This window comes from Oncorhynchus kisutch, linkage group LG27 (genome assembly GCF_002021735.2).
Source record: "Oncorhynchus kisutch isolate 150728-3 linkage group LG27, Okis_V2, whole genome shotgun sequence".
NCBI classification, from domain to species: domain Eukaryota; kingdom Metazoa; phylum Chordata; class Actinopteri; order Salmoniformes; family Salmonidae; genus Oncorhynchus; species Oncorhynchus kisutch.
Genome location: NC_034200.2, coordinates 42,703,947 through 42,719,988, shown reverse-complemented (window position 1 = coordinate 42,719,988; position 16,042 = coordinate 42,703,947). Strand labels below are relative to the sequence as shown.

At 42.2% G+C, this 16,042-nt stretch overlaps 1 protein-coding gene across 2 annotated transcripts in view; it reads left to right on the top strand.

Moving 5' to 3' along the window:
• Positions 1 to 16,042, top strand: part of LOC109879705 (serine/threonine-protein kinase MAK) — a 52,123-nt gene that overhangs the window by 11,483 nt on the left and 24,598 nt on the right. For both annotated transcript variants that reach the window (XM_020471870.2, XM_020471872.2), the window contains exons 3-5: positions 6,833 to 6,887; positions 9,731 to 9,852; positions 10,221 to 10,300. In XM_020471870.2, coding sequence (XP_020327459.1) covers positions 6,833 to 6,887; positions 9,731 to 9,852; positions 10,221 to 10,300 — 257 coding nt within the window. The remainder of the gene's footprint in view (positions 1 to 6,832; positions 6,888 to 9,730; positions 9,853 to 10,220; positions 10,301 to 16,042) is intronic.

Genomic DNA, 16,042 nt, shown 5'->3' with positions numbered 1-16,042 from the left:
AGGATACTTCAGCTGGTGACTTTCATTCCTTTCCTCAGGATACTTCAGCTGGTGACTTTCATTCCTTTCCTCAGGATACTTCAGCTGGTGACTATCATTCCTTTCCTCAGGATACTTCAGCTGGTGACTATCATTCCTTTCCTCAGGATACTTCAGCTGGTGACTATCTGGGAGAAGAAAGAAAAAGGAGCCCTCTGTTTCTGCATAAATCTGATTTATCTTCATCAGAGCATTGAGTAGGAAAAAGGCATCTATACACCCTTCCAGGGGAGTGTCCCACTCGTCATGTCAATCGAACGTGTCAATAATATCAATACTGTCAGTAGTAGCAACTACACCGGTTATTCAAGCAAGAGTATGATGATTATTCAAGACTCAGCCAGGGTGGCATAGCAGTTCAGACGTCTTTTGTCCTCGTCTTGTCGTGTCCTGTGTGTATATATGTATATGTATATATGTGTATATGTATATATATATCTTTTTTCACATACATTTTATTTTCCATCAACTCATCTTCAAAACACTCTCCTGCAACCCGCCTCACCAATTTATATTTATAAAAAAGTATTATTTACCTCAAATCTGTAATCCTCCAAGAAGCTAGCCTGAAACTAGCCAGAAGCTAATCAGAAGCTAGTTCAGAAGCTAGTTAGCTCCTTTACTGGCAAATCGTTAGTATTCAGCTAACCACGGTTTGTGGTCATCAGCTATCCTTTAGCTCGAAAATCTATCGCCAGTTCTGTACGGCGCGGCTCGGGAACGGAACATACCGGACGAATTTTTCTCTCCATGTCCCTGGATTTCGACTGCTCTCTGGACATTCATACCCAGATCTCACAGCTAGCTAGCTGCTATCCGTGTGACTATCGGCCTTCGTCGATTCCGGAGCAAACATCAATTATTCCAGAGCTAGCCAGCTCCGTCAATCACTCCTGAGTTCCATCAATCACTCCTGGGCTGCAGTCACCTATCCGGACCCGTTTTACTGCCTACGCGGAGCCCCACCGGGCCTTCACAACTGGACTGCCGACGTTATCTACCCGAAGGAGATCCGGCTGGCTCCTCCGTCGCGACGTTACCTGAACGCCCATCTGCGGCCTGCTAACCGTTAGCTGTCTTACCGGCTGCTATCTGAATAGACAATCGGACAATTTATTTATTTTTATTATTATGTTTTCTTCTTGGGCCTCTATAACTATATCTATTGTTTTTATTTTTGTTGTGTGATTTGGATTAATCCCCTCTACCACACGGAACCCCACTGATCTACTGACGGAACGCAAGTTAGAAAAGCCAAGGCTAGCTTTTTCAAGCAGAAATTTGCTTCCTGCAACACGAACTCAAAAAAGTTCTGGGACACTGTAAAGTCCATGGCGAATAAGAACACCTCCTCCCAGCTGCCCACTGCACTGAAGATAGGAAACACTGTCACCACTGATAAATCCACCATAATTGAGAATTTCAATAAGCATTTTTCTACGGCTGGCCATGCTTTCCACCTGGCTACTCCTACCCCGGACAACAGCACTGCACCCCCAACAGCAACTCGCCCAAGCCTTCCCCATTTCTCCTTCTCCCAAATCCATTCAGCTGATGTTCTGAAAGAGCTGCAAAATCTGGACCCCTACAAATCAGCCGGGCTAGACAATCTGGACCCTTTCTTTCTAAAATTATCTGCCGAAATTGTTGCCACCCCTATTACTAGCCTGTTCAACCTCTCTTTCGTGTCGTCTGAGATTCCCAAAGATTGGAAAGCAGCTGCGGTCATCCCCCTCTTCAAAGGGGGGGACACTCTTGACCCAAACTGCTACAGACCTATATCTATCCTACCGTGCCTTTCTAAGGTCTTCGAAAGCCAAGTCAACAAACAGATTACCGACCATTTCGAATCTCACCATACCTTCTCTGCTATGCAATCTGGTTTCAGAGCTGGTCATGGGTGCACCTCAGCCACGCTCAAGGTCCTAAACGATATCTTAACCGCCATCGATAAGAAACATTACTGTGCAGCCGTATTCATTGATCTGGCCAAGGCTTTCGACTCTGTCAATCACCACATCCTCATCGGCAGACTCGACAGCCTTGGTTTCTCAAATGATTGCCTCGCCTGGTTCACCAACTACTTCTCTGATCGAGTTCAGTGTGTCAAATCGGAGGGTCTGCTGTCCGGACCTCTGGCATTCTCTGTATACATCAATGAGGTGGCTTTTGCTGCTGGTGAGTCCCTGATCCACCTCTACGCAGACGACACCATTCTGTAGACTTCCGGCCCTTCTTTGGACACTGTGTTAACAACCCTCCAGGCAAGCTTCAATGCCATACAACTCTCCTTCCGTGGCCTCCAATTGCTCTTAAATACAAGTAAAACTAAATGCATGCTCTTCAACCGATCGCTACCTGCCCGCCTGTCCAACATCACTACTCTGGACGGCTCTAACTTAGAATACGTGGACAACTACAAATACTTAGGTGTCTGGTTAGACTGTAAACTCTCCTTCCAGACCCATATCAAACATCTCCAATCCAAAGTTAAATCTAGAATTGGCTTCCTATTTCGCAACAAAGCATCCTTCACTCATGCTGCCAAACATACCCTTGTAAAACTGACCATCCTACCAATCCTCGACTTTGGCGATGTCATTTACAAAATAGCCTCCAATACCCTACTCAACAAATTGGATGCAGTCTATCACAGTGCAATCCGTTTTGTCACCAAAGCCCCATATACTACCCACCATTGCGACCTGTACGCTCTCGTTGGCTGGCCCTCGCTTCATACTCGTCGCCAAACCCACTGGCTCCATGTCATCTACAAGACCCTCCTAGGTAAAGTCCCCCCTTATCTCAACTCGCTGGTCACCATAGCATCTCCCACCTGTAGCACACGCTCCAGCAGGTGTCTCTCTAGTCACCCCCAAAACCAGTTCTTTCTTTGGCCGCCTCTCCTTCCAGTTCTCTGCTGCCAATGACTGGAACGAACTACAAAAATCTCTGAAACTGGAAACACTTATCTCCCTCACTAGCTTTAAGCACCAACTGTCAGAGCAGCTCACAGATTACTGCACCTGTACATAGCCCACCTATAATTTAGCCCAAACAACTACCTCTTTCCCAACTGTATTTAATTTTAATTAATTTATTTATTTTGCTCCTTTGCACCCCATTATTTTTTATTTCTACTTTGCACATTCTTCCATTGCAAAACTACCATTCCAGTGTTTTACTTGCTATATTGTATTTACTTTGCCACCATGGCCTTTTTTGCCTTTACCTCCCTTCTCACCTCATTTGCTCACATTGTATATAGACTTGTTTATACTGTATTATTGACTGTATGTTTGTTTTACTCCATGTGTAACTCTGTGTCGTATCTGTCGAACTGCTTTGCTTTATCTTGGCCAGGTCGCAATTGTAAATGAGAACTTGTTCTCAACTTGTCTACCTGGTTAAATAAAGGTAAAATAAAAATAAATAAATAAAAAATACGTTCCAGACTCCTCCCCATACGTTCCAGACTCCTCCCCATACGTTCCAGACTCCTCCCCATACGTTCCAGACCCCTCCCCATGCGTTGCAGACCCCTCCCCATGCGTTGCAGACCCCTCCCCATACGTTGCAGACTCCTCCCCATACGTTCCAGACTCCTCCCCATACGTTCCAGACTCCTCCCCATTACGTTCCAGACCCTTCCCCATTACATTCCAGACCCTTCCCCATTACGTTCCAGACCCTTCCCCATTACGTTCCAAACTCCTCCCCATACGTTCCAGACTCCTCCCCATATGTTCCAGACTCCTCCCCATATGTTCCAGACTCCTCTCCATACGTTCCAGACTCCTCCCCATACGTGCACACTGTGCACGACGTGGTGTCTGATGTTGCGACCCCGTCCTAAAGCATATCAGGGGAGGGTTAGACACAAAGGCCTTTTAGCGAGGGGTTACTCTGGAGAATGTGGAGCGAGGGGTTACTCTGGAGAATGTGGAGCGAGGGGTTACTCTGGAGAATGTGGAGCGAGGGGTTACTCTGGAGAATGTGGAGCGAGGGGTTACTCTGGAGAATGTGGAGCGAGGGGTTACTCTGGAGAATGTGGAGCGAGGGGTTACTCTGGAGAATGTGGAGCGAGGGGTTACTCTGGAGAATGTGCCGCTGTTTGAGGATCACACTTGTTTCTGTGAGGGTGGCTTTATCATTCTCTCGTGCTCGCTTATGAGCCATGTCGAGGAGACTATCACTATAGCCGTGTTCCATGTCGAGGGGTGTCATGTGTTTTACTATAGATTAAGTGATATATGACTTGCTATTTTATCAAATAAATTCTCTGATTAATATTACCTGCTTAAACTAATCATGTAAATGTAATTAACTAGGAAGTTGGGGCACCACGGAAGAATCTTTATAGAGCTGTTGTCTTCAGAATAAACTCTTAAAGACCTGGTAATCTTTTATATCAGTAGCTGTCAATTATTAATCGTCACCTTATTCAGTCTCATCTGAACGTCGTAAAATTCTTGGTTATCTTCACGAACCCTGGCTAGCAAGTTGAATCAGCAATAGTTAGTTTAATTATTTATTTTGTTTAATTATTTAATTGTTTAGTTTAATTATTTATTTACTAAATAACTAAGTAATCACACAGAATTACATATACACAAGATGGATCATACATTGATTACTAATTATGTCATAATTAAGAAAATGTCCCTAGTGGATGGAACCGATTTGATGGCTGGTTACACAAGGAAAGGGGGTTGGGTTTGAATGAAAGAGCGGGAGGACTGAGGAAAAGAAGGATTGGGTCTCTATCGGACATTATGAAGCTGTGCTATCGTAAATACAGAATCTTATGCATTCTAAATAACCGCCCATTCGGAAAAGGAAAATGCAAGAAATATATTTACTCTGAGCTGTGCTTCGATAGATTGGTCGAAGATGGAGGGCTGGGTTGCCCAGCAGGGATCTCCCTTGTCCTTTGAAGAATATTTCTGGGTGGAAACGTTGTAGTCTGTCGTCGTGTGGTAGAATGGATACGTTGTAGCACCCTGTCGTTCTGAAGAGATTGTCTGTCCTTCCCTAGGCCACTCACATTTTACAGCTGCTGCTGATACATCATAGACGTTGAGTTATCACTTCTTTAGTGAAAAAGAGTTCAAAAGTTCATACCAAGTTGCCATACTATGAGCTCATGCTATATTCTGGCTGGTATAATCGAAATTCATCCTTCCAGCGTGGCGATCGTCACCTCTACAAATCCCCCTTTTATACGTATGGACATCAATCCTCACGTCATCGGGAACACAGTGTTAATTTTGTTAGGTTGTAGTCGTTCAACCATTCACAACTAGAGCTCATGCTGAGGTTTGTTTAGTTCGCCGTGAATTGGGTCACGGGGGGCTCTTATAGAAATGTAGAAAAGGGGTTGGTTCATTTACAACTAATGCCTATTCGCGTGGGTGTGGCCTCTGAGTGAGCATATTTTACTTATGAAAACAATTCTCTCATTTTAAAAACTAAAATTACATTAAATTTTTTCACAAATAGTTTCATATTTAAACATTTAAATTGAACAACAATTCCATGTGAATCTGATAACTAGAATGTGTAGACTTTCCAAGATACAGTTTGTCGTCCTATCATCAGATATAACGTCTCAGATGCCAACTGATCTGACATCATATTCTTTAAGTACCAACGGATACTTTCTACTGGTTGGATTACTGAAATATGGTTCCGTTCCCAACCTTTTGATGTTCCCATACTCTCTCTCTGTTAACAAAGAGCTTTCAAAGAGTCCATTCTGTAGAGTAGAGCGAGAAAAGGGGGAAAAGCTATTTATGGAGGTCATAAACCTCACCAACAGGGCAACGTCATGACAGGGGACTATCACTGTAGCCGTGGTCCACGGCGAGGGGACTATCACTGTAGCCGTGGTCCACGGCGAGGGGACTATCACTGTAGCCGTGGTCCACGGCGAGGGGACTATCACTGTAGCCGTGGTCCACGGCGAGGGGACTATCACTGTAGCCGTGGTCCACGGCGAGGGGACTATCACTGTAGCCTCCTCTTTTTCATTATTTCAGCTTTTGTCTCAGTCATTTGATTTTCTGCAGTTTCACCTTAGTCCAAGGAATTGACCATTGGGAATGTTACTTTTTAGAGGTTTAGGATGATTACTGTCATAGCTTAGGAGCGTGTTCCTACTGAGAGGTTTATGAAAAGTAGTAGTTTCAAGCATATCACCTTTTTAAAAACATTGAGGTTGAGGAAATTGACAGAGGAAGCACAATGCTCCAGTATGCCTCAATGATGAACCTGTATGTGGGCATGGTATTTAAATTGAACTTAATGTGTATTAGTAGAGTTGTCATAGAACAAAAATCTACTCAAGTCCTTCTCTGTGCCCCTCCAGACTACCAGAATATCGTCAACGTATCGGCACCACAGGACAATATTAGAAAAAAAAACCGCTTTAGAGACAGCATATGTAAATGATTTTTTTTCTTGCCAGAAACCCATACACAAATTAGCATAATCCCCATTTTATAATTGCGACCGCTGTTCCCTGGTATTTACATTATTTTTTTTTAGGAGCCAGCATATTGAAAATAGTACCTAGATAACGCCATTTTGGGTTAATGTGAAAAAAAAACAGAATGAGGCAGCAGACCTTAAGGGCGTTTATCTAGATAGTGGGAGAGGGCTTCTAGGCCTTCTGATCGGGGCATGTTTCTATAAACATCTGGAACATCCATAGTTACAAGTATATCATTAGATTGAACTTCTCAAGGATCTTTAGGCTCTTAGATTAAATGTGTTTTATTTGTTCTCTCAGGATGAAGAGGAAGTTCTACTCGTGGGATGAGTGTATGAACTTACGAGAAGTCAAGGTAGGAACCTGTTACCACGCCCTGATCAGAGAGAGCCCTTGGTTCTCTATGGTATTGTAGGTCAGGGCGTGACTAGGGGGGTGTTCTAGTATTTTTCTCTTCTATTTCTATGTTGGTGTGCTTGGTATGGTTCCCAATTAGAGGAAGCTGATAATCGTTGTTTCTAATTGGGGATCATATTTAAGTTCTCTATTGTTCCCACCTGGGTTGTGGGATATTGTTTTGGTTAGTGCTTTGTTGCGCTCCGTGACGGCACGTTTGTTATGTCCCTGTTTTGTCGTAAGTTTGACTATTAAAGAACATGTGGAACTCTATGCACGCTGTGCCTTGGTATACTCATTTACACACACACACACACACGTGACAGGAACCACTATCTGAAATGGCACCCTGCTCACTATAGCGCACTGCTTTTGACCAGGGACGCAGTGCAATATATAGGCTGCCATTTTAAAATGTATCCTAAGGCAATTTAAAACCACCATGACATTTTTTAAACTTTAAGCTCTGTCGCATTTGGACCAGCCAGAACCCCAATGCCTAAAGTTGGACGCTCTCTTTGCCCTGGGATAAAATCATATCTTCCCCAGTGATTTACGCTGATGTTCAGGTACTGCCATAAGGGCCAGCTGTTGATTTTCACTATTTTCACTATTTTTGAGTGAGAACAAGCTTTTGGGACATGGTTCCCCAAGCGACCTGTGAATCGTTTTTGAGTTAATAAATCCCCTTCTTTGAGTGCTGAACTGCCGTATGACCCACTCCTACACCTACAGAGTTGTTACAACCTCTCAGTAATCTCTCCTGTCAGAAAACAATGTGAAGCCATTACAACCTCTCAGTAATCTCTCATTTCAGAAAACAATGTGAAGCCATTACAACCTCTCAGTAATCTCTCCTGTCAGAAAACAATGTGAAGCCATTACAACCTCTCAGTAATCTCTCCTGTCAGAAAACAATGTGAAGCCATTACAACCTCTCAGTAATCTCTCCTGTCAGAAAACAATGTGAAGCCATTACAACCTCTCAGTAATCTCTCCTGTCAGAAAACAATGTGAAGCCATTACAACCTCTCAGTAATCTCTCATTTCAGAAAACAATGTGAAGCCATTACAACCTCTCAGTAATCTCTCCTGTCAGAAAACAATGTGAAGCCATTACAACCTCTCAGTAATCTCTCCTGTCAGAAAACAATGTGAAGCCATTACCTCTCAGTAATCTCTCATTTCAGAAAACAATGTGAAGCCATTACAACCTCTCAGTAATCTCTCCTGTCAGAAAACAATGTGAAGCCATTACAACCTCTCAGTAATCTCTCCTGTCAGAAAACAATGTGAAGCCATTACAACCTCTCAGTAATCTCTCCTGTCAGAAAACAATGTGAAGCCATTACAACCTCTCAGTAATCTCTCCTGTCAGAAAACAATGTGAAGCCATTACAACCTCTCAGTAATCTCTCCTGTCAGAAAACAATGTGAAGCCATTACAACCTCTCAGTAATCTCTCCTGTCAGAAAACAATGTGAAGCCATTACAACCTCTCAGTAATCTCTCCTGTCAGAAAACAATGTGAAGCCATTACAACCTCTCAGTAATCTCTCCTGTCAGAAAACAATGTGAAGCCATTACAACCTCTCAGTAATCTCTCCTGTCAGAAAACAATGTGAAGCCATTACAACCTCTCAGTAATCTCTCCTGTCAGAAAACAATGTGAAGCCATTACAACCTCTCAGTAATCTCTCCTGTCAGAAAACAATGTGAAGCCATTACAACCTCTCAGTAATCTCTCCTGTCAGAAAACAATGTGAAGCCATTACAACCTCTCAGTAATCTCTCATTTCAGAAAACAATGTGAAGCCATTACAACCTCTTAGTAATCTCTCCTGTCAGAAAACAATGTGAAGCCATTACAACCTCTCAGTAATCTCTCATTTCAGAAAACAATGTGAAGCCATTACAACCTCTCAGTAATCTCTCCTGTCAGAAAACAATGTGAAGCCATTACAACCTCTCAGTAATCTCTCCTGTCAGAAAACAATGTGAAGCCATTACAACCTCTCAGTAATCTCTCCTGTCAGAAAACAATGTGAAGCCATTACAACCTCTCAGTAATCTCTCCTGTCAGAAAACAATGTGAAGCCATTACAACCTCTTAGTAATCTCTCCTGTCAGAAAACAATGTGAAGCCATTACAACCTCTCAGTAATCTCTCCTGTCAGAAAACAATGTGAAGCCATTACAACCTCTCAGTAATCTCTCCTGTCAGAAAACAATGTGAAGCCATTACAACCTCTCAGTAATCTCTCCTGTCAGAAAACAATGTGAAGCCATTACAACCTCTCAGTAATCTCTCCTGTCAGAAAACAATGTGAAGCCATTACAACCTCTTAGTAATCTCTCCTGTCAGAAAACAATGTGAAGCCATTACAACCTCTCAGTAATCTCTCCTGTCAGAAAACAATGTGAAGCCATTACAACCTCTCAGTAATCTCTCCTGTCAGAAAACAATGTGAAGCCATTACAACCTCTCAGTAATCTCTCCTGTCAGAAAACAATGTGAAGCCATTACAACCTCTCAGTAATCTCTCCTGTCAGAAAACAATGTGAAGCCATTACAACCTCTCAGTAATCTCTCCTGTCAGAAAACAATGTGAAGCCATTACAACCTCTTAGTAAACTTTACATAACATACTCTAAATGTAGCATCTGATGCAATTACTCCAGATTTTAGTTCTGTGTATCTGACATTTACCCACCTTTCTCATTTGACGTAAGAGTAGACATATATTGTACATTAGCTAATGTCACTCCATACAAAGCAATGTGTATGTTTTACGTTTCCAGTCTCTGAAGAAGTTGAGCCATGCCAATGTAGTGAAGCTGAAGGAGGTGATCCGAGAGAATGACCACCTCTACTTTGTCTTTGAGTACATGAAGGAAAACCTCTACCAGCTGATGAAGGACAGGTAGGATCAATCAATCATCAATATTATCAATCAAATAATGAGAAACTATAACCAGTTTAATTGTAGTTTGTTACTAGTTATTTTCAGGAAATAGGCGTTTGTTAATAGTATGTTACTAATTGGACAGTTCAGATGGATGTAAATTGATCAGTAGTTGTTGAAATGAGACCTTTTATCTGTGAACGTTCCTATGTATGTATGATCTGATTGAGTCGTCATGTATTGAGGAAAGTTTTACTTACAAGGATTGTGATATGTGGTTGTCTTACCTAGCTCGGTTAGCCCGAATGCACTGACTGTATGTCGCTCTGGATAAGAGCATCTGCTAAATGACTAAAATGTGAATGTATTGATGTTCATCTTTCCAGACAGAGATTGTTCCCTGAGTCAGTGATCAGGAACATGCTGTTTCAGATATTACAGGGACTCTCCTTTATCCATAAACATGGTAGGTTCCCCAGCCCAGCTAGAGACCTCTCACTGAAGGTACAAGAGACACTGAGACTGAATATTGTAGCGATCCAGGATAATCCATGTTAAATTCCCACCGAGTGGGTTAACCCTATTGGCGCGATGTGTAGGGTGTTTTCCTTTTCACTCCAGCGACCTGGGCTTGCATCCCTGCCTCTCCCTTCGCTACAATATGATCACAATGCATAGTCTACTCGTAGTCGATTCTGAACGCTTGCCCAACGCTGTAGTCACATACAATATTATCCACCTGTCAAAATTATCTTTGAAAGGAATGCTGTTCATAACTATTCAAGCAATAGACCATGTATTGGCTACACTCTTAGCGAGAGAAAAAAAGTTCCAACAAAGGGTTCTTTGAGGAACAATCGGGTTCTACGGAAGAATAACTATTTTTGGAAGACAAGTGTTCTTTGTAAGGCAACGGGTTTAACATCCTAAGAATCATTTCTGGGAGAAAAAATAAATAAATAAATAAATAATGATTTTGAGCATTAGTGTTTACGTCCATGTTTAAACTATACCATCAGGTGAGTCATCTGATCAGTTTTTTAAATAAAGGTGTGTGTTTTAAAGTGCACCTACAGGGGAATATTTGTTCAGTTGAAGTCGGAAGTTTACATACACCTCAGCCAAATACATTTAAACTCAGTTTTTCACAATTCCTGACATTTAATCAGAGTAAAAATCCCTGTCTTAGGTCAGTTAAGATCACCATTTTATTTTAAGAATATGAAATGTCAGAATAATAGTAGAGAGTGATTTATTTGAGCTTTTATTTATTTCATCACATTCCCAGTGGGTCAGAAGTTTACATACACTCAATTAGTATTGGGTAGCATTGCCTTTTTAAAATTGTTTAAATTGGGTCAAATGTTTCAGGTAGCCTTCCACAAGCTTCCCACGATAAATTGGGTGAACTTTAGCCCGTTCCTCCTGACAGAGCTGGTGTAACTGAGTCAGGTTTGTAGGCCTCTCTGCTCACACATGCTTTTTCAGTTCTGCCCACACATTTTCTATGGGATTGAGGTCAGGACTTTGTGATGGCCACTCCAATACCTTGACTTTGTTGTCCTTAAGCCATTTTGCCACAACTTTGGAAGTATGCTTGGGGTCATTGTCAATTTGGAAGACCCATTTGCGACCAAGCTTTAACTTCCTGCCTGATGTCTTGAGATGTTGCTTCAATATATCCACATAATTTTCCTGCCTCATGATGCAATCTATTTTGTGAAGTGCAACAGTCCCTCCTGCAGCAAAGCACCCCAACAACATGATGCTGCCACCCCCGTGCTTCACGGTTGGGATGGTGTTCTTCAGCTTGCAAGTCTCCCCCTTTTTCCTCCAAATATAACAATGGTCATTATGGCCAAACAGTTCTATTTTTGTTCAGACCAGAGGACATTTCTCCAAAAAGTACGATCTTTGTCCCCATGTGCAGTTGAAAACTATAGTCTGGCTTTTTTTTATGGTGGTTTTGGAGCAGTGGCTTCTTCCTTGCTGAGTGGCCTTTCAGGTTATGTTGATATAGGACTTTTTTTTAATGTGGATATAGGACTCGTTTTACTGTGGATATAGATACTGTTGTACCTGTTTCCTCCAGCATCTTCACAAGGTCCTTTGCTGCTGTTCTGGGATTGATTTGCTCTTTTTTCACCAAAGTGCGTTCAGAACACGTCTCCTTCCTGAGCGGTGTGACGGCTGCGTGGTCCCATGGTGTTTATACTTGCGTACTATTGTTTGTACAGATGAACGTGGTACCTTCAGGCGTTTGGAAATTGCTCTCAAGGATGAATCAGACTTGTGGAGGTCCACAATTTTTTTTGTGAGTTCTTGGCTGATTTCTTTTGATTTCCCCATGATGTCAAGCAAAGAGGCATTGAGTTTGAAGGTAGGCCTTGAAATATATCCACAGGTACACATCCAAATGACTCAAATGATGTCAATTAGCATATTAGAAGCTTCTAAAGCCATGATATAATTTTCTGGAATTTTCCAAGCTGTTTAAAGGCACAGTCAACTTAGCGTATGTTAACTTCTGACCCACAGGAATTGTGATACAGTGAAATAGTCTGTCTGTAAACAATTGTTGGAAAAATGACTTGTGTCATGCACAAAGTAGATGTCCTAACCGACTTGCCAAAACTATAGTTTGTTAACAAGAAATGTGTGGAGTGGTTGAAAAACTAGTTTTAATGACTCCAACCCAAGTGTATGTAAACTAGTTTTAATGACTCCAACCTAAGTGCATGTAAACTAGTTTTAATGACTCCAACCTAAGTATATGTAAACTAGTTTTAATGACTCCAACCTAAGGGTATGTAAACTAGTTTTAATGACTCCAACCTAAGTGTATGTAAACTAGTTTGAATGACTCCAACCTAAGTGTATGTAAACTAGTTTTAACGACTCCAACCTAAGTGTATGTAAACTAGTTTTAACGACTCCAACCTAAGTGTATGTAAACTAGTTTTAATGACTCCAACCTAAGTGTATGTAAACTTCCGACTTCAACTGTATCTGGTATTCCCTTAACCTTTTGTGACTAGGGGGCAGTATTAATCATTTTACATACAGTGGGGCAAAAAAGTATTTAGTCAGCCACCAATTGTGCAAGTTCTCCCACTTAAAAAGATGAGAGAGGCCTGTAATTTTCATCATAGGTACACTTCAACTATGACAGACAAAATTAGAAAAAAAATCCAGAAAATCACATTGTAGGATTTTTAATTTATTTATTTTCAAATTATGGTGGAAAATAAGTATTTGGTCAATAACAAAAGTTTATCTCAATACTTTGTTATATACCCTTTTTTGGCAATGACAGAGGTCAAATGTTTTCTGTAAGTCTTCATAAGGTTTTCACACACTGCTGGTATTTTGGCCCATTCCTCCATGCATATCTCTTCTAGAGCAGTGATGTTTTGGGGCTGTTGCTGGGCAACATGGACTTTCAACTCCCTCCAAAGATTTTCTATGGGTTTGAGATCTGGAGACTGGCTAGGCCACTCCAGGACCTTGAAATGCTTCTTACGAAGCCACTCCTTCGTTGCCCGGGCGGTGTGTTTGGGATCATTGTCATGCTGAAAGACCCAGCCACGTTTCATCTTCAATGCCCTTGTTGATGGAAGGAGGTTTTCACTCTAAATCTCACGATACATGGCCCCATTCATACTTTCCTTTACACGGATCAGTCATCCTGGTCCCTTTGCAGAAAAACAGCCCCAAAGCATGATGTTTCCACCCCCATGCTTCACAGTAGGTATGGTTTTCTTTGGATGCAACTCAGCATTCTTTCTCCTCCAAACACGACGAGTTGAGTTTTTACCAAAAAGTTATATTTTGGTTTCATCTGACCATATGATATTCTCCCAATCTTCTTCTGGATCATCCAAATGCTCTCTAGCAAACTTCAGACGGGCCTGGACATGTACTGGCTTAAGCAGGGGGACACGTCTGGCACTGCAGGATTTGAGTCCCTGGCGGCGTAGTGTGTTACTGATGGTAGGCTTTGTTACTTTGGTCCCAGCTCTCTGCAGGTCATTCACTAGGTCCCCCCGTGTGGTTCTGGGATTTTTACTCACTGTTCTTGTGATCATTTTGACCCCACGGGGTGAGATCTTGCATGGAGCCCCAGATCGAGGGAGATTATCAGTGGTCTTGTATATGTCTTCCATTTCCTAATAATTGCTCCCATAGTTGATTTCTTCAAACCAAGCTGCTTACCTATTGCAGATTCAGTCTTCCCAACCTGGTGCAGGTCTACAATTTTGTTTCTGGTGTCCTTTGACAGCTCTTTGGTCTTGGCCATAGAGGAGTTTAGAGTGTGACTGTTTGAGGTTGTGGACAGGTGTCTTTTATACTGATAACAAGTTCAAACAGGTGCCATTAATACAGGTAACGAGTGGAGGACAGCGGAGCCTCTTAAAGAAGAAGTTACAGGTCTGTGAGAGCCAGAAATCTTGCTTGTTTGTAGGTGACCAAATACTTATTTTCCACCATAATTTGCAAATAAATTCATGAAAAATTCTACAATGTGATATTCTGGATTTTTTTTCTCATTTTGTCTGTCATAGTTGAAGTGTACCTACCTATGATGAAAATTACAGGCCTCTCATTTTTTTAAGTGGGAGAACTTGCACAATTGGTGGCTGACTAAATACTTTTTTACCCCACTGTATGGGCATGGTGTGGGCTAGATATGGGTATGGGCTACATATGGATATGGTATGGGCTAGATATGGGCATGGGATTGGTATGGGCTAGGTTTGGGCATGGTATGCGTTAGATATGGGCATGGTATGGTATGGGTTGTTATGGGCATAGGCTAGATATGGGTATGGGCTAGATATGGGCTTGGTATGGGCGAGGTATGGGATAGATATGGATATGGGCAAGGTATGGGTATGGGCTATATATGGGCGAGATATGGGTATGGGCTATATATGGGCTACATATGGTTATGGGCTTGGTATGGTTATGGGCTAGATATGGGCTTGGTATGGATAAGGGCTAGATATGGGTCCCGGTATGGGTTTGGGCTATATATGGGCTTGGTTTGGGTTTGGGCTATATATGGGCTTGGTTTGGGTATGGGCTAGATATGGGCTTGGTATGGGTATGGGCCTGGTATGGGAATGGGCCAGATATGGGCATGGTATGGGATAGATGTGGGCATGGTATGGGCTAGATGTGGGTATGGGCTAAATATGGGCATGGGCTTAGTATGGGCATGGGCTAGATATGGTTACGTGCCAGACATGGACTAGATATGGGTATGGGCTAGATATGTGCGAGATATGGGATAGATATGGTTATGGGCTTGGTATGGTTATGGCCAAGATATGGGATAGATATGGTTATGGGCTAGATATGGGTGTCCCCTAGATATGGGCTTGGTATGGATATGGGTCATGTTATGGGCTAGATATGGGGTTTGGGCTTGGTATGGGCTAGATATGGGCTTGGTATGGACTAGATATGGGCTTGGTATGGGTATGGACTAGATATGGGCTTGGTATGGGTATGGGCTAGATATGGGCTTGGTATGGGTATGGACTAGATATGGGCTTGGTATGGGTATGGGCTAGATATGGGTATGAGCTAGATATGGGCTTGGTATGGGTATGGACTAGATATGGGCATGGTATGGGCTAAATATTGGAATGGTATGGTAATGGGCCAGTTGATGGAAGACCTCCGTATTGAGGATTGGGATTATTCTTAAATTGCTCGGCTCACTTTGAAAAATAAGCCTTACACTCAATGTGGACTCCCTGATAAAATAAAGGTTAAATGAAATTAATATGACTACTCCACTGTTGATGATAACGTCCACCAGGCCAGGGACAGCAGACTATATTCAAGGTTTTCACGAGAGCACCTCCATTATTTCTCTTAATTCAGTCAATCCGTCATGGCCGTGGCTGTTGGTATCACTCTCCGTCGGGGAGGACACAGTTTTCTCTGCGTTCTTTTCCTTATCTGTCTATCCTCTTCTCTCCTTCCTCCTCCTCGCCGTTGTCAGAGAAGACAGGCTGTTTTCTGAGAATGAAATAAGAAACATTATTTTCCAAGTTCTGACTGGCCTAGCGTTTGTACATAAAACATGGTAAGAGTCTTCTTCTCTCTCATTTTCCCTCCTGTTACTTTAAAGTTTGTCTTCAGTGTGTCTGGTGGGTTGTAGAGTCTTTATGATCTTGAGATAATTGAACAGCAC